General features: G+C 40.5%; 1 protein-coding gene across 1 annotated transcript in view; it reads left to right on the plus strand.

Annotated features, from left to right (window-relative positions):
• Window positions 1–19,922, plus strand: part of LOC136884477 (vanin-like protein 2) — a 143,243-nt gene that overhangs the window by 48,970 nt on the left and 74,351 nt on the right. The window contains exon 4 of the mRNA XM_067156676.2: window positions 15,138–15,287. Coding sequence (XP_067012777.2) covers window positions 15,138–15,287 — 150 coding nt within the window. The remainder of the gene's footprint in view (window positions 1–15,137; window positions 15,288–19,922) is intronic.

Below are 19,922 nucleotides of genomic sequence, written 5' to 3' on the forward strand. Positions count from 1 at the left end.
GTCTGCTTTATCCATATAGACTATTCTACTGCCAGGTTCAAATTTAGGCCGCTCCTAACATGGAGACAGGCGCCTTTCGTAGCCGATCCTCTGGAGTACTGACGCTACGGGTTTGTCCCTTTCGCTATCTCCACCGCTCCGCCGTAGATGCCGTTGAGGACTTCACCCATAACCCAGGGCAGGGGCCTTCCATGTGTATGACCCCTAGAGGGAGGGTATCCCAGTATTTTAAAGCCTTTAGGAATTGGGCTACCTGTTAGTCTGCAGGTTGTATTGTGTATTTCAACCAGCCCTACATACTGTAGGGGCCCCCTATCCGCTACCTGGGAACACGCTCTGTAGGGGTCGGGTTCCCCTGGTTACTTTCGGAAGTTAACCTCGCCCACAAAGGCTGAGGTTATCCGTATTATATTTTAAATGTTTCTAAAGCTCATCATAAAATAGAATAGTGAAAATTGTAATTAATTACGTACAGTGCAAAACTATTTGAGCTTGTAGGCCTAACTCTTTCTTGTAACCGGTCAAAATACATAGACTGCAATGAACAACAAAGATAAATTATTTCTTACAACGGAAATTGAAAATTACATGGATGCCTGCCCTTTTTATTCCTCTATTTCAAATTCGAGTATCGTTGCAGTGTTCACGTGCTATAGCAGGGCCTCTCAAACACCCAAAATCACACGCGTGCAGAGCGAGGCGCAAGAGCTCCGTGCACTGTGCATCGCTGCCGCTCGGCATGGCTCGGATCAACGCTTCGTCTCTGGGCTACTCGGCTAAGCTCGGCTCAAGTCAGCCCGGATTTGGAGCGCTACGGCGCAAGTGGGGCAGAGGGAGACAGGCGGAGCGAGCGAGACAGGCGTGAGGAAAGAGAGAGTAAGCGCTATTGCTCCAAATCGAGGAGTGGGGGGTCTGCACTCTGGTCAACCAAGCCAAGTCGTCTTTTGCACCGTGCACAGTGCATGCACCACGCGCATGCACCCTGAGAGGCCCTGTGCTATAGTTATGGAGCCAAGCACTGCATTCCGGAGTGGTGTGGTTTCGAATGACACCGTCGGCTGTCCTAAAAATGATTTTCTGTGGTTTTCCACTTCTACTTCCAGGCAAATGCCGGGATAGTTCAGTTTCACAGGTCACAGCCGATTCCTTCTACCTCCGTACACAGCTTCATTGAATTTCATCTTCATTAGCTCTCCAACTGAGGTTTACGTCAGGAAGGGCATCCAGCTGTAAAACATACCATAAAATATCATCTTATCTCATCTGATCTCTGATCCCATATTAGGAAATGCGACTATATACAGCAGTATCACACAGAAGGAAACTGAATACAGTACAAGTTGCGAAACAGATCAACATCAAGCGAGTGCACCCATTTTCTGGCCTTTGAAGTGGCATTAATTACTTCATTCCAGCTGCCGTTAAACCGTCTCTTGGAGCATTTATCAGTGTGATATGGACTGATCTGAAGTTCCACAGTCACATAGTGTGCTGTGTAGACAAGCTTCCAGGAAGGTGCACTCTAAGCAATGGACTACAATAGCAGCACGGCAGTAAGCCTACGCAAATGGAATCCGAACTAGGTCATGTATCTCTCCCAGCCTCACTGATTTGTAGCATATTTCCAAATGGCACCTTTAAAAATCCAAATGTTGATTAAGACAATAGGGCCTGCTTCAGAGTTCACTGTTCAATAAAGAAGGAATGCCGCGATATAAATATGAATACCTGAAAAAATGGCTAAGGAAAGTAAAGTTGACGTCATATTGTTACAGGAAACTCAGCTGTCTGAGGAACACCAAGCTAAATCTCGAACTATGATAGCTGGTTATAAAGTAGTGAGCTTAATAACATTCGACACCTATGGCTCAGCTATGTATATTGGACAAGGTCATAATTTTAAAGGGGAGTAATAAAATAACATTTCTAGAAAATAGAACTCTGAGAATTGCAGTAGGTGAAGCGTTACCTGATTCTCTACTGATTAAGAGGGGATTTCACTGGGCGAGTTGGCCGTGCGGTTAGAGGCGCGCGGCTGTGAGCTTGCATCCGGGAGACAGGGGGTTCGAATTTCACTGTCGGCAGCCCTGAAGATGGTTTTTCGTGGTTTCCCATTTTTACACCAGGCAAATGCTGGGCCTGTACCTTAATTAAGGCCACGGCCGCTTCCTTCCAACTCCTAGGCCTTTCCTATCGCATTGTCTCCACAATACCTGAGTCGGTGTGACGTAAAGCAACTAGAAAAAAAAAGGAAAGAGGAAAGAGGGGAGTAGTCCCACAGAGCAGTATCATTGGACCTTTATATTTTTATGTACATAAATGATATGAATGCCTTTGCTGGCGGGCGGGACCTAGTGTTTACAGTGCACTATGTCTTCTGGTATGGGCTAGAGCAATCTTGTTACTTTCATTGATCTGTCTCAGCTTTATTCTAGGCTTTGACAAAATGAAAGTGACTGAGGTATGAGTGATGTAGTAATGCCATTCCTTTTGCAGCCAGTCCCTGCTATGAGTGGTTTAAAAATATTGTTCATAGGGTCGGTTAGTGCATGCATTTCAGTGGGCTTGGCAGACTGATATGTAATAGCAACTTCTGGCTCGGTGAGGAAAGCAACGGGGAAACTACCTCACTCCTCATTTCCCTAGTACGCCTCTTCAGTGATGCCTAGGCCATCTATGACAGCTGATGGCGCAGCTGTTGAGAATCCAACCAGCCTTCGGGCTGAGGACTAAACAGACACATACAAATGATATGAGTAAAGACCTGGAATCACAGATAAGGACATATGCGGATGATGTTATACTGTATAGAGTAGTAAATGGGTTGCAGGATTGTGAGCGACTGTAATGATATGGACATCAGACAATGGTGTGGATGTAAATGGGAAGAAAAGCCGAGTTGTAAGTTTCACCAAGAGTGAAAGTCCTATCAGTCTTAATTGTTATGTTGGTGGAGTGATAGTACCTCATGGGGAACAGTGTAAGTACCCAGGTGTTAATATAAGGAATGATCTTCATTGGGGTAATCATACTAACGAGGTAGTTGAGAAAGGTTACACATCTCTTCACATGGTTATGAGAGTATACAGGGGTTGTAGTAAGGATGTAAAGGAGAGGGTGTATAAGTCTCTTGTAAGACCGCAGTTATGGTATGGCTCCAGTGCATGGGACCCTTACCAGCACTTCTTGATACGCGAACTAGAAAAAATTCAAAGGAAAGCAGCACGATTTGTTATGGGTGATTTCCGACAATGGAGTAGTGTTACTAAAATGTTGCCAACTTTGGGCTGGGAAAACCTGGGAATAAGGAGACGAGATGCGGTATATTTCGAGCTGTCAGTCGTGAGTTAGCGTGCAATGACACAGTAGAAGAATAAGCTTGAGTGAAGCTTTTAAAAGTAGAAAAGATCAAAATATGAAGATAAAGTTGTAATCCAAGAGGACAGATTGGAGCAAATATTCATTTATAGGACGAGGAGTAAGGGATTGGAATAAACTATCTAGTGAAATGTTCGATACATTTCCAAGTTCGTTGAAAATATTTAAGAAAATGCTGGGTGAAAATTATAAATAAATGTAAAAATGGGGTAAATAATTGAAGGGTAATCTGCCACCCGGGCAACCGCCCTAAATGCAGATGATTGATTGATTGATTGATTGATTGATTGATTGATTGATTGATTGATTGATTGATTGATTGATTGATTGATTGGTTGATTGATTGATTGATTGATTGATTGATTGATTGATTGATTGATTGATTGATTGATTGATTGATTGATTGATTGATTGATTGATTGATTGATTGATTGATTGATTGATTGATTGATTGATTGATTGATTGATTGATTACTTCTCTTCATTAAGAGTTTTTTCTAAAATGTACGAAGCGATGATAAAAGAAATCCACCACAGTGTTGAACGTTCATTACAATATTTTAGTAATCAGAGTTTGCAGACCTTATGGTTAGAGCCTTGCGTAGATATATAAAATATTATCCGCATCCGCGAATGGTTATCAGCGGATATTGTAAATATCTAACTGTATTACACCTAAGGTATTGATTGAAACGGATAGATCTGTTATGATAATACAACAGCCCTGATACCAGGCACCAGATCCCGTACGCTCTCAGATTTAGGAAGGATTTCCTCTTGCGACAGCTACCGATGTATTGAGCGGTTCTCTTTCGGAGCCATTGTTCCTTCCTTCCACTAATTGTGGACAGAAGCCAGTTAATCTTAGGTCAGATGGTTTTATGGGCTTAAGACTCCTTTTATATATTACCATATCAATATCAGTGGTCACCTAACCATAAGCAAGAATAAGAGTATACCTGAGTGAAAATCAATAAACATTATTTAGAAATTATTAACAAATTTATGCGCATTGCCATACAGTTTGTATCCATCCAAGACACTATCTTCGCGGATATCCGCGGATGGATATCCGTATCCGTAATGGTTACTTACATTTGAAATAAAAATTACGTCACAAAGCTTTTTCTTTCACAGGTTAAACATTCACAGAGGGAATAAGTTATTTTCTCGTTTCTTGATAATGATTTCAAGAGGAAATACTTACCCATTGTATTTCCCATTACTTTGCTTGACCCTCAGTTCACGAAATGACTGAAGTCAGCGACTCTTTGCTCACTTGTGTAAGGACTGATCAGTGATAAGCGAAGACAGCTCCTCGCTGGCTGATGAGTGTTCGCTAGAAATAGCTCCATTGATTCAGTTACCATCCCTCTTCGCTCAAGGCCGGAAGGAGATCCTCGTCGTCCCGGAGACCAATAATTGAATTCTGGAACATCTCTCCCTTCCGACAGGAAAGGGAAGGAGACAAATTATCGGTTAGTAATGCGTTTAAGTGCGCTAGCTCATGCATCTCATCATTGACAAGGACATATATTGTACAGTAGTTATATTGATAATATGAGTAATTGTTTCCTTCTGTAGAGATTGGAACTCTTTATCTATCTTCCATATTAACCACTGCGTCAACGAAAACAATGTACATATTTCTATCCTGCGTACAATGTGAGATATGTCCAGACAATAACATCCGATTGCTCACCAAAAATTCGGATCTACAGTACAGTGTTGTTCGAAATATTTTACACCTGTATTCTTTAAGATGGATAATTATTATGTGCTTTGACTGAAGAAATAATTTTCGTTTATTTTATTTGTACAATTCTTATCGAGCTAGTGGCTATACAGAACGGATCATGTAACTGTAAGCTTGCATTCGAGAGAGGATGGGTTTGAATCCCAACATCGACCACCCTGAAGATGTTTTTTTCTGTTGTTTTCCATTGTTTACACCAACCAAATTCTACGGACGTATTCGCAGCTGCTACCTTACAGGATCTACCTACACCTTTCCCATCGCGATGCCACAGAAAAGTCTGTGTTATATGTGTAAGTACCACGCTGAAAAAAGTTCAGTTTTTCATCTACCACTGGAAGTGAATATCGAAGATATATCCATACCAAATGTTAGCTCAATTAGTATAGAAATTTATGCGTGATTAAGCAGAAAGAAACATACACCCACTGATTTTAAGATATGACACGATTCACTTGCAAATAATATACCAGGCGGTCAGCGAGCGCCGTACTTTCTACTTGCAAACCGCAAGCACTAGCGATACATGGGAAGCCTAGTCACTTGTTTTCGAAGGAGCGACAACGTGCTGTATTTCGGATGTTGTGAAACAAATAGCAGTCATTTTACTGCACATTCTGTAATAGGACGCACTTGTAAATACGCCAAAGATGCAGTAAAAGAATGTTATAACTTATTGCTTTATACATGTGTAGACAATCCACTCTATAAAAGAGTTGTTTGTTTGAAACAAAAACGAATACATATTATTATAGCTTCAAAGTTCAGAAAACGCTTAAAAATGTCCCTGGTGGTGCAGGCAGTGCTGAATATGTCTCTCAGTGTCTGAATGGACACGTCTCAATATTTCAGGTGTCACTGCAGCACAAGGCTCACGAATTCATTGTTTTAATATTGTTCAGCATTTTCTGGCTCAGTTTCGTACACTTTCGATTTGTCGTATCCCCACAGGAAAAACCTCCAAGGGTGAGATCAGGCGATCGTGGTGGCCACTGCCAGGGTCCACCACTACCTATTCACCGTTCAGAATATCGTGCATCAAGAAGTAAGTTTCGTAACAGCTCGAAAGTAGTGAGATGGTGCACCATCATGCTGGGACCAATGTTGCAGTAATAACTGCAGTGGAATACCCTCTAGAAAGTTTTCTAGAGACAAGTCCGTTTCTAAAAGTTCCAGATAGCACTTACCTGTGGACCTAGGGGCCATAAAAACAGGCCTAATTATGTAGTCTCCCAGAATACTGCACCATACATTAATCCCCCTTCACAGGAGTTGCATATGCTATGCTCGAACCAAGTAGTGTTTGCTGGAGCCCAATAATGGTGATTGAGAGTGTTGATGGAATCATTCGAAAAGTAACATTCATCGCCCCACAGAATATTCCTGATAACATGTGCATCTTGCGGTAATGCCACGGTCATTTTTCGGCAATATGTTAACCTGCGATCGAAATCATTTCCATAGAGCTGCTGATGTAGGTGCGCCTTATACGGGTGTCATTTCCTCTCCTTCAGGATTCTATGTATTGACCGTCTGGATACTCCTAGCTCAACCCCAGCTCTTAAGTAAAATAAAACGTGAACGTTGTAACAATGATGGTTTGTGTATTATTATTATTATTATTATTATTATTATTATTATTATTATTATTATTATTATTATTATTATTATTATTAGGCTATTAATATTATTATAAAATTTGCTTTACGTCGCATCGACATCGTCTTATGGCGACGATGGGATAGTAAAGGGCTAGGAGTGGGAAGGAAGCGGTTGTGGCCTTAATTAAGGTACGGTACAGCCCCAGCATTTGCCTGGTGTGAAAATGGGAAACAACGGAAACCATCTTTAGGGTTGCCGATAGTGGGGTTCGAACCCAGTATCTCCCGGATGCAAGTTCACAGCTGCGCACCCCCAACCGCACGACCAACTCGCCATGTATTATTATTATTATTATTATTATTATTATTATTATTATTATTATTATTATTATTATTTGATTAGCACAGTAAGGGGAAGTTCAACTTACCGTGTGAAGGATTGCGTTCAAAGTATTGCAGTACATACTGCACAACGTCAACATTATCGCAGATGATTTTGTCCCTGCTCATATGTGCCTTGAACGATCCATTAGCTCTTAGTTGCAGCTATGTGTGGCGAAATACGTGTATAAAAGGCAGACTTCTGTTTGAAAACTCCTGTGTGTACCGTCTGCGAGCTTCGGCTGCATTCCGACCAGATTCTCCATAGATTGAAATGATGCTTGTATATTTCACGTTGCTGAGCACATTAGCCGTTGCCGATATGTAGACAGCAATTGTAGTGCTGCTGCACCATATACCAGCCTACTATTAAGCGGTCGAAAACGAGGTTTACTAATGCAAGAGGTTGCATTAGACTGGTAGCTCTGAGGAACATGCTGCAAGCGACCGTCCGGTTGTTATCTCTTCATATTCTGACGTAACACGCCTGCTGGCAGTAGTGCCCCTGTGAAAATCAGTTAGTAGATATCCCATTCATCATTAGGGCATGCGGAACACTTATAAGTAGAAATTACGGCGCTCGCGGGGTGCCTGGTATTTTATGTCAGTATTTTAAAATAAAAAATATGTTATCATGTCACAGTTCCCTCTGTTAATGTTCGCGTAAAATATCATAAAATTCCGCCCAACAGCTTAGAAGTGATGTCGTTTCGGAAGGCAGACGCACAGAGGATATTTCGTTCTTTTATTAGAGAGAAGATTAGAACTAGTGTCGTCCAACTCCGTAAAAACCTCCTTAGCTCCTCACTTTTCTCAACAGAACAGGAAGTAGATCCCAGATGTTACTAACCACGCTAGTTAGTTAAGGCAGCTATTATTGACGATTGGCCATACCGTTGGTCTCTGTACATATTCTCACTAAAGCACGCATGATACCGTTTCACTTTTAACAGAATGGACCACTCGATGATTATGTTACCGTGTTTTTGCGGTAGTTATGCGTGAAAGAAGGTGCGGGGTGGTGAACAGGTCTCAAGCTACGAAAGTAAAATTAATTTAAAATTTAACAAGGTTATATTTTCTTTACAAATTTAAGAAATAACAAGTACGACAGGTACAGAGTAGCAAGGCAACAAAAGGTTCAATTACAGTATTTACAGTATTTGGGCTTCGAGCCCCGAATTCACACTTCTAGGGCAATTAGCCCAACTTTACTCCAAAATAAGTTTTACCAGAGGGGCAAAAAACCCCATTCATGTTCAAGAGCACTTGCTCCAAATTACACAGAAAAGCCTCCTCGAGGCATACAACACTTAATTTTCAAGAAAGAGCCACACGCTCTCAAACTTTAAGCCTCTCAAAGGCCACACCAAACTCCACCTTCAAGTTGTCCTCTCAGGACATAGACACAGGGGTAACATACCCAACCTACTGAGGTCTATTAAATGAAAAAGGATTAATTACATGACCTCTAGAATAACAATTTGAGGGGAGGCGAACTTGCGCTCCTAATACGCTTTGTTTAAAACCTACTTGGCACTAGGCCGTTAATACAAGGGCTAATCCCATACTAAAGAGGTGACTTAAGAAGGAAACAATTTACATTAAGTTAAAGAAGAATAGGTTGAGGAAAAAATAAGTTCACCTCAAAACAATATGAGTGGGAGCTCGAGAGGGTTAAGCACTCTCTATCCCGATATGCAATTTAAAAGATAGAATAGATACAAGTTTCTTTACATTTTAAGGAAGGTTACATAACGGAAAAAACTTCGGACCCGCCCCGAGAGTTAAACTGCTGAGCTAGCAAAGAAAGAAGTTATTAATCGGCCATTACCTTGTTGTTGACCGCTGCCGACGAAAGAGGCGCTTCCCGCCCCCTGCTATGTACTTTACACACGAAAAGATGGAACAGAAGTGGCGCAGAGACCCAAAAATCAGCAGTTTATATACTCTCGCGGAAAGTTCGAGGCGTTTTAGGGAAGAAAACACCCGCCCACAATCACTTTATTGGGTAGGATACAGCAACATATTCAAGTTGGGGGAAGATACATCAGATTGGTCAGAAATTAATAAAAGAAATTCGGGATTGGCTAAATACAAAACAAGGGGAAAGAGAGGGGTATGCAGCCAACTTAAACAATGACTGAAAGAAATTTAACAAAGAACAAACTTATGAATTCAAAATTTCTCCAAAAAAACAGTTCTTTCACTCCGCACTAGGGTGCACTATTGTTGATCTTCAGTAGTGTCCTCTAGAAGAGAAAGTTCACACTTCTTACTACAAGCAAAACAAAAATACGTCGAAAATGACACAGTTCAAAAACTCCAAAATTTCCAGGTAGTGACATCTTCTGAGAAAGTAGAAAATTAATACCGTAGATAAAGTTCAGACTTCCTCCAGCAGAGGAGTTTCAATTGGCGCACATTTTAAATTCCCGGCGTGGAGGTGTACCGCCCGGTACAGATTATTTATTTATTTATTTATTTATTTATTTATTTATTTATTTATTTATTTATTTATGTATTTATTTATTTATTTATTTATTTATTTATTTATTTATTTATTTATTTATTTATTTATTTATTTATTTATTTATTTATTCGCTAATCGGCCAACTATGGACAGCGATAAGTTTCAGTATACTTTCCGGCGTTTATTCAATTTTCCTTTGATCCAGCAGGTTTTCATTAGATCTCTGTGCCGATCACGAAGTTTATCCGGCCATATTGTACCACTTGTTCATTTCTCATCTCATTTCTCAGTCCCAAAAGTCACAACTTTGTAAAGGTCTCGTTTGTGAGCGTCTTCTGGTCGTGGGCCCATTTCTTCGAGGAATCTTTCTTGACGTTAAGGAATCTTTTTTGGTATTGAGTCAAAATTTTTAAAATTGCGTTTTGTCCATCCGTCTTAGGTAATCGTGAAAGCGAGGCCTGCGTTCGCACATTTTTTCCGTGATCTTCTCTATCTTGTCAGGATTTTCTTCTATAGATTCCTTTCTTCTGTATTGTGGGCCAAATATATTTTGGAAAATCGTTTTTTCTGTTGTTCTAACTTAGTGAGAGCATCCTTCTGGGAGATTATTATTATTATTATTATTATTATTATTATTATTATTATTATTATTGATTAACCTCTTGAGTATACATTTGGTTCGGTGGCGTGTGGTAGACATGAGGGTGACGTGGCCTGCTCATAACTAGTGAAAGGATTTTAAGATGGAAAGTCTTCTTCTTTCTTTCTACCGCTTTTCCCATACCTGTGGGGTCGCGGGTGTGAACTGTGTTGCACATGTTGATTTGGCCCTGTTTTACGGCCGGATGCCCTTCCTGACGTCAACCCTATATGCAGGGATATAATCACTATTGCGTGTTTCTGTGGTGGTTGGTAGTGTAGTGTGTTGTGTTGCGTAAATATGAACAGAAAAGTGTTGGGACAAACACAGACACCCAGTCCTCGAGCCAGAAGAATTAATCAGAAGCGATTAAAATCCCCGACCCAGCCGGGAATCGAACCCGGGACCCTCTGAACCGAAGGCCTCAAAGCTGACCATTCAACCAATGAGTCGGACTTTTAAGGTGGAAGGTATGGTCAGAAAAGGGGGATAAAAGGTTCTGAAAATACATAAAAAAAGGTACAAAAAATGTGTCGATGAAGTCACGTTATTATGGTTTAGAACAGTTACATGAACTTTCTTGATCCCGTTTACTGGCTTCTGATAATTAACAAACTTGTTTTATTGGATTGCACACAACATTTCAATGTTTTGTTTTTTGTTTTTTACAGGAATCAATGGTGCATTGAACGCAGTAGATTCTTATATAGACAGAGAAATTCCGCTCGACATCTATAGAAACTAATCTTGTCAGCACTCATAAAGGGAGTTCAGTTAAAGTTACGAAGATTTCCACATCTGGATTTTTTCAAATTTAATTCGAATTTGTCTTTAGCAAATCCATCAAGGTTCTCCACAACACTCATCAAGCTCTGAATCACATCAGACAAATACTGGTAGCCATGTACTGCCAAAAGTTCCAACACTAGGTCTTTGTTGTTGAGTAATTGTTGGGCCTGCTTGATGGCTTCTACATCCGTTGAGTCTAGCGAACATATGAAGCATTTGATTTTATCAAAATTTTCGGCCAAGAAAACCTGTTGAAGCAGAGGAAAAAGTTTACTTCTAATCTTTTAAAAACGCAGATAAAAGTGCTGAAGCATGACATAGGAGGAAAAAGGTGGCAAAAGTGCAAAAGGTGCAACAAATTGGGTTTATTTCACTTCTATTCATGTTCCCAAATGCGAAAATAGCTATATTTTTGGAAAGGCGCATCACCTTAAAATCTTCTCACTTACTCATAACTAGAGTCCGGATTTCCATGCACTATGAAATCTCAAAATATGCATGCATTCATGCACTATCATATAGCAAAACATGCACGATAAACTGGAAATATGCACAATCAAAATTCACTTCCTTTTGAAACATTTGTACAACAACATAATTTCTCCAAATTGCCTTGATTTAAGCTCGTCCGTTTATCTGTCAGCACATCCTTAAACACAGAAGTTCTACGTCACAAAAAGTGAGGTCAAATTGTACGTCTTTTACATTTTCACTACAATACGTCTTATATAAGCTTGACGAATCAAAATCAGGATTTGAACGGATCACTTTTTTCAACTTATATCTAGCTGCCGCAGTTATACTTCTCCGTGGAATGATGGCAGACACATTTGTATCTCCTCAATAACTGGCACTGATTGCCTGCTGCGGTAACAAAGTGACGAGTGACAGTTCCCGGTAGGAAAATCCAGGATAAGAACAGAAGAGGGTTCTGTGCAAAACCAGCTGCTAGCTCAGTAACGCGGCGTCACAGAAATGCGATACAAGTTTTATTTTGTTCGTCTAATACAGACGAAAGAATGAGCTGTCAATGAGTAATGCGCAATTTATGGTTCGATTTATAACGATGAATAACTGGGACAATTTAGTCCCAAGAATTACACAGATCGACGTGGGGCCTTCCGGCTTACGTCAATGTTTACTCAAGCAGCAGATAAGAACGCGTTTGGTTAATTGGATTATGTACTAATTTTGGTTGTACAGAATACATTCTCTCAGTTTCTCAGTAATAGACATTCTGTATAACGTGGAAAAAAGGCCCTAAATTCTGCAAACCAACATTCCTAAAAGGCACTATCATGCAAGTTAGCATTATATATGCGCCAAAGTCACAAGAAAAGTCATATTATGCAATATTAAACGACCAAATATTCGCTATTAAATCCAAAATCTTCAAAATACGCATTATGCATGCATTTTGTCCTAAAAAGGCCAAAACATGCAAACATGCACGGAAAAGAACGATTATTTGGAATCGTTAAGCCATAAAACGAATATTTGCGAAGTTTGAGAATTGTAACCAGCTTATTTTAAAACATGCATTTGCATGGAAATCCGGGCTCTACTCATAACCATTGATAATTGCCTCAACGCTCATGGTACTGGCCTGTTTCACGAGACCGATTTTTGTTCCATCTTACTCGTTTTTCTATGACAGTACTGCAGGTGTTTTCCCAGACATTATAAGTGTCTTCTGCAATAATTCCAAGTCTGGTATGAGACCCTCCGCGTGAACCCGGACAAATGAACTTGAACATTTTACAAATTACGACATTTTAAAAAAGATGTAGAAGAACTTCGAAATCAAGATTATAAGTATATTTTCCTAACTGTAATAGCGCCAGAGAAAATGTAGCTAAATTGATCTTATAGTGTGATTTTTGTGACTTCCGAAGTCCAGTTTTAAGTTGTCCTTTGAAATACAAAAAAAAAATATTTTCACAAATATAATACAGACTGTTTAGTGATGTGTAAATCATGGGGGTTGTTCACTGCAATATTGAGATAATAAGTAAAATGTTCATTTCAATTTTGTTCCGCAATGGAGAAAAATATCTGAATACATTAATGCTTTCAATTTCGAGAGTTCAATGAATCTGTGTTGTCAGATTTTTGGGACCGTGCAAGAAGTATACACGAATTAATAAACTTTTTTTTTCTTTGAGATTCACTTCCCACAAAAATCACGTAGCAACTTAGCAAACGGGTAGCAACGCAGTACTTGTTGAACTGAAGTGCGCAGATTGCACCTCGCGTAGTGCTGAATAAAGTTCAGTGTTCAGACGTAAGTTTCGGAAATCTTAACAAATAAATTAACTTTCATACAATAATAGGAAGACTCCAAAAGTTTTGAAAACGCAGTCCGTCTCGGCTTTGAAGAGGAAACCGCAGCGACTTTCAAGATATATTTTAATGTTGGGAAGTCGGTCAAATTTAATTAATATAGTTGTCTATCCCTTAGTCCCGTTGCTTCATACGGGGTCGGCGATGAAGTGGGATGAATTTATATGGCATGTTTCACGGTCGGATGCCCTTTCTGACGCCAACCTCAGATGAGGAACTAATGAAGATGAAATGAATGATGGTGGATGAAACTGGGTAAGGAGGTGGGAGGAATCGGCTGTGGCCTAAGAATAGGGACTGTTCCTGCATTTGATTGGAAATAAAAATTGAGACACCAGAGAAAACTATTCTGAGGACACGGGACGTTGGGGTTCGAACCCATGCGTCTCCCGAATGGAGAGCTTGGCTCTATAGCCGTAGCACATGCGCGGCCACTCCGCTTGGTGAAGTTGAATTGATATATTTCCAGATAATGTTAATTAATAACTGAATTCCTTACACACTTGCTGTTGTATTCCATTTAGTAGTCTGTTACCTTTACAACTAAAACTATTTTTAATAATTGTTTTCATGGTATTTCTGTAAACAGTTCATAGTCGGAAAGATATTCTATATTCAACACTCAGTAGGCTATAATAGGTACTGTTGAATTGAGGAAGCTTATATTGTGCAAAAATAAATAATGTAATACTTCTTCTTCTACTCCTGCAGCTTTTTCCACACCAGCAGGGTCGCTCATGTGGATTTAGCCCTGTTTTACGGCCGGAAGCCAACCCTACGTGGTCGGATGTAATAACTACTGGATGTTTCTGTGGTGGTTGGTAGTGTGATGTGTTGTCTAAATATGATGAGAGTGTTGGAACAAACACGAACCCCCAGTCCCCGAGCCATAAGGATTCCAGACCGGGAATCGAACCAGGGATCCTCTAAACTGAAGGCCTCAACGCTGACCATTCAGCCAGGGATTCAGAAAAAACAATGCACCTTCAGTCACATTATTTTTAAGATATAACATTAAATAATATTTTTTTAAACACCTCTTTTTTGCTGTCCGGTTTCATGTGGAATGCTTCGTATCCTAATCCGCACACTCACATGATGATACTCTTGGTAATACCCTTTATATTAAAAAATATACTATACATGTTTTTGTGTCTTCTTATTATGTTCCTTCTTGCTCTCTTAATCCGTTTACCCTCCAGAGTTGGTTTTTCCCTCGAACTCAGGAGGTATTCCACCTTTACCGCCTCAAGGACAGTCTCCTGGAGCGTAAGACTTTTGGTCGGGGGATACAACTGGGGAGGGAGACCAGTACCGCGCCGAGCTCTCCTCACCTGCTATGCTGAACAGGGGCCTTGTGGGGGGATCGGAAGATTGGATGGGATAGACTTGGAAGAGGGAAGGAAGCGGCCGTGGCCTTAAGTTAGGTACCATCCCGGCATTTTCTTGGAAGGGAAGTTGGAAACCACGGAAAACAACTTCGAGGATGGCTGAGGTGGGAATCGAACCCCTCCCCTACTCAGTTGACCTCCCGAAGCTGAGTGGACCCCGTACCACTTTTCAAATTTCGTGGCAGAGTCGGTAATCGAACCCGGACCTGACAGCTAATCACACTAACGACTATACCACAGAGGCGGACTTCTCATTGTGTTACCATTTCAAAGCCTTTCCAGCTCTGTCATTTAGTCTTTTTGTATTCGTTTCTGAAGGTTCTACCTAAAGAAATGTTCCCTTGTTGCTGACGATTTCATAAGAATATTATCATCTTTCTTTCAGAATGCTGACATAATTGTGTTCCCGGAGGTTGGACTCACCGGCATGGGTCTGCCTGCGAACCGGTCAAGTCTTCGCGAATGGCTGGTGCAAGTACCAGACCCCACCGCCAGAGAAGTACCGTGTACAAGCAGTTCATCGTATGTGTCAGAGGTGAGTAAATCCTTGCTTGGCCAATGTGACAGTAAAACATTTAACTGAAGTAGTTGCTAATGTAAATGAAATATGCTGCGTATTTTCAAGTACTTTTAGTGAAAGAATTATCCTGTGATACGTGAGCACGACGTTGAGCTCAAGGCAATAAGAGTTCGTTATTACTCTTGCCTCACTAGAGAATATCTCAAAAAATATTTATTTGCATTTATAAAGCATGTACTCATCTATGTCTTGCAGGAATTTGCTAGAAATATCGGATTTTGTTTTGTATGTACATTTTTGGCATCTCCTGAAGTAATTAGTCGTTACTCTCATTAGTTCTCTTTGAGAAATTGAATTAAGTTTAACTTTCTGACGGATGTAGTTCGTTAGTTCATCTAAGGAAGCCCGGGGTCAACAGTGCACCTGCTTTGCACAAGTAATGGGGAGAGGAGGAGAGAAATGCAAAGCGATTTTCAAGACTTCGAAGGGATCAAAGCTGACATCAATTTGTTATTGTAAGGTTTTCCAGGCGTTTGCTCTATAAACAAGCGTTTCTTCTTAGGCCTGACATTAAACTCATCAGAGTAGGATGTGTCGGGCCCTACCAGCTGACGCTAGGGTGTGCAGGTGAATCTATATATCAACGTTTACATTTCATTCCCACCCTGGAGAGGTGGAGCGGGCCACCTAGAGGGATACGCCCTCTCTTTGGCCAAGATGCAGGTGAATTTACTACTGCTACTGCTATGTTTTCATTCCTTCCATGAAGAGGGAGGCAGGCCCATCAGACGGTGACACCGTCTCTCAGGTCAGGCGATTTGCATCGGAGAAGGAATGTGTGAAGCGTGTCGTCCCAAAACTCACGAGTTTCAAAACTCACGAGTCCCAAAACTCACGAATTCCAGGAAAAGGATTTATAAGAGCAAGTTTCTCTACCTTGGCCAGTCTCAAAACTCACGAATTCCAGGAAGAGGATTAGTAAGAACAGGTTTCTCTACCTGGGCCAGTCTCAAAACTCACGAGCAGGGCCAGTTCTTCTTTGAATGGATAAATGTCCACCCTATTAGTGATGGGATAATGGAATACTTTTAATAATCCAATAACTTCTATCCGATTATTTAAATAATCGAATGAATAATCAAATCAAATAATGTAATGAGTTTCAAATATCATTCAGTTATATGCGCCATGAATAAAATTTTCTCTTTAAGTGTGTCGGATAGATAATCGACTGAAATAAGCGAATAGATGAACTCTTACGAAAAATAGAAACACGCCTTTTTTTTTCAAATGAATCTCCAAATGTTGAAACTAAATGAGTGAATTAACTGTCTTGATGTATATCTCTAAATATAATTCCTTATTGAAGTAAATGCCGCCTTGGCCGCATAATGGATCTAAGTCCCAGTACTACCAACTGACAGTTTCTTTTTACTGACAGCGGACAATATACCTACTTTAATTTGATGTCGTCCGGCTTTATTCATGAATAGTTAGCATGCTGGCCTTTGGTCCAATGGGTCCAGGGGGTCCCGGGTTCGGTTTCTGGTCGGGTAGAAGATTTTAACTTTGATTAGTAAATTCCTATGGCTCGGGGACTGGGTGTTCGTGCCGTCTTCAGCATTAGACTTCACCTTAGGTAGGGCCTCATCCTCACAGACGTGCAGATCGCCTGCACGACGTCAACTCTAAAGACCTGCAGCAGACCTCCCCGGAGGCCACACGCCATTATTATAAATTTATGTGAAAGGGAAAAAATATATTATATTAGCTTTAAGACAACAGCAAAATATCTTTTTTTAAAATAATAATTATACACCTCTGTCTCTTTCATTCATCACCCATTATTTTACCCCTGTGGATTGGGGAGGCAGAATAACATCCACAGTACCCCCTGTTAGTCGTAAAAGGCGACTAAAAAGAGGCCCCAGGAGCTCTTAAATTAGACTAGATAAACAACTGATAAGCAATCTGCTACCTGGGTGACTGCTTGGTTGATTGATTGACTGATTGAGCAAGAGAACGTGGGTTGGCGACTTCGGGGCCCTTTGCTGAATCCGGACATTGCTTCCACACACTTATGGCAGTCTACTTGCTTTCATCTATCCTTAGTCAACTCTTGTTCTTTTCCGAACCCCGACGGTATTAGGTTTCCCGTTAAAACAGTAATAACCACCACCAAGTCCGGTTCCATGGCTAAATGGTTACCGTGCTGGCCTTTGGTCACAGAGGTCCCGGGTTCGATTCCCGGAAGGGTCAAGAATTTTAACCATCATTGGTTAATTCCGCTGGCACGGGGACTGGGTGTATGTGTTGTATTCATTATTAGTTCATCCTCATTACGACGCGCAGGTCGCCTACGGGCGTTGAATCAAAAGACCTGCACCTGGCGAGCCGAACACTCCCGGCACTAAAAGCCATACACCATTTCATTTTACAGTACCACCACCAACATTCATTGTTTTCAACCCTTACTGATTTGTATTGACCATTTACACTTTTTCTTGGCGTGGGAAAGAACCAAAATCACTAAATATCACCATCATCATCGATCTGGAGTCTCTTTGAAGTCATTTAGCGAAATCATTTCAAAGATAGCGACCAACGACTTCGCCATATTTTATAGAAAATTCTGACGCATTTTAATTTACGACTTGAGAAATTTGGTGAGCCAAGTAGCCAATACTATAGCATTGCACTTCGCGTAACCGCGTGGGCGCGTGATGCAATATATTAATCTTTGCATTTTATGTAATGGCATCTGAGTGCACGACTCATTCATACGTGAGCAGCATGAGTTCGCTTTATTCTCGGAAAGCTTATCAGAGACCGTTCGTCCTTCCCGTGCACTTCCTGTAAGGGGGTGGAGATAGGTGATTTTAATTTCCCTGTGATGAGATTGATGAGTTGATGACGTTAGGATTACTTTTCGTGCCATTATTTCGAAAGCGTTCACTGTCTATTTGCCCCAGTCATTCGAATGGAATTTCAAATGAATAATCGAAAAAATAATCGAATCGAAGAAATACTGTAATTGAATAAACGAAAAATTAAGCAAATGGATTAATAGAATAAAATTAAATAATCGAATAAGCGAATAATTTGTATTCGATTTTTCAATCACTACAACCTACCCACATAACGACTGTAGATATTTGAAAATTTAATCGGAATTGTGTGACAAGGTCCATTGTTAGCGCCAGCCGGAACTGTGTGCCCTCTTGTAATTGGCACTTCTCTCATCAAGAGGTGGGCCTGTCGTGTAGCCTCATACAAAGTATACGCGACAGGGGGTTGAGAAACCCACGGATGCCATGGACCCGCGCGGATAACCGCACTCGGCCTTTCAAATGAAGGCCTAGTTCCATAAGCCGCTGTAAAGCTTTGTCTTTTTCAATGCTTTTTATTTTTATGTATTTTTATATATTTTTTACTATTTATATATTTTTGTCAATTGGTTTAGTATACTTAATTTGGTTCAATTGGTCTTTTTTTCACTATTTCCATTACTTTTATCTACATATTTACATGATTAATTTAACAAGAAAAGATTTACTTTCTGTCTAACCCATCTTAAAGATGAAGGAAGTGACTCTCAGAAATGCACCTACATCTCTTGTATCCTCATATTTTTTTGTGTTTCGTTCGATCCTCTTATCAAGTTGGTAGTATTTCTTTCTTCTTTTTAAACCCTTAAGGTTCAACTCAATCCTCATAATCTTCTTATCTGATTTCTCAGCTTCTTGCTTAAGCCCTTTTATTAAGTCTTTTATTCGAGGGTGAGGTCTTCCCAGAACATTGTTTATTTGGTGATTCCACCCCTCCACAGAACTGTGTGTTCTGTGTCTTCTGTTACAGCAGTTCCACGTTTCCACTGGAACTAGTGGATTTTGTAGCCAATGATAGACAAAATCGTCAAAAAATATCGTCAACATTTGGTCTTCGGGGGAGTTACTATGAATGTAGATCCACCCCTCGTCTACATCCTCAGGCGGCAGGAAGGCAAGTGCCGCACACATTGTAATTGTTTGTCGGACTTCCTGATTCGTTTTGTAGGCTTCAGTGAGGCCGACTTACTGAACCTTTCGCCAGAGACTTTGACATAAATGGAAGAAGCATCCTTGCACTTTGATAGAAGGAAATACTTCTTTTATTGCTTTGATAGCGGCTGCCTTAAAGTCGACGTTTATTTCATTTGGGTTCCATTCTGGGATCTCATGTTTTATGATATTAAATAATCTAGCTTATGTTCCCGTGGTCTTATTAGGGAGAAGAGCAAATATGACAGGTGTTGTTAGTTTCCTCGCTGGTGCTTCCAAGATCAGCATGTATTGTATATAGCTGTGAAAACTGGCTGCTGCAACTTTTGAAAGTACCATCCATTAGAAATGTCCTATGCGCTTTGAGACATTCTCTTCCCTTTGCGCTTGAAAATACTAATATTCTTTCTCCATCCCTGTTGTCTGCAAGAAGAAATGTACTGCCATCGGTCATGCGTAGAGTGTCTTCATCTAAATTAATGTCGTTTCGATGTTTTGGCTCTTTTTGGACTCCCTGGGCTTTATTTCGGTGCCTGTAGAGTGATGATTTTACACTGGAAAATTGAGGTACCCTGGTGATAAATTCATATCCTCTTTGCTGCAAGGATTC

This window comes from Anabrus simplex, chromosome 1 (assembly GCF_040414725.1).
Source record: "Anabrus simplex isolate iqAnaSimp1 chromosome 1, ASM4041472v1, whole genome shotgun sequence".
NCBI classification, from domain to species: domain Eukaryota; kingdom Metazoa; phylum Arthropoda; class Insecta; order Orthoptera; family Tettigoniidae; genus Anabrus; species Anabrus simplex.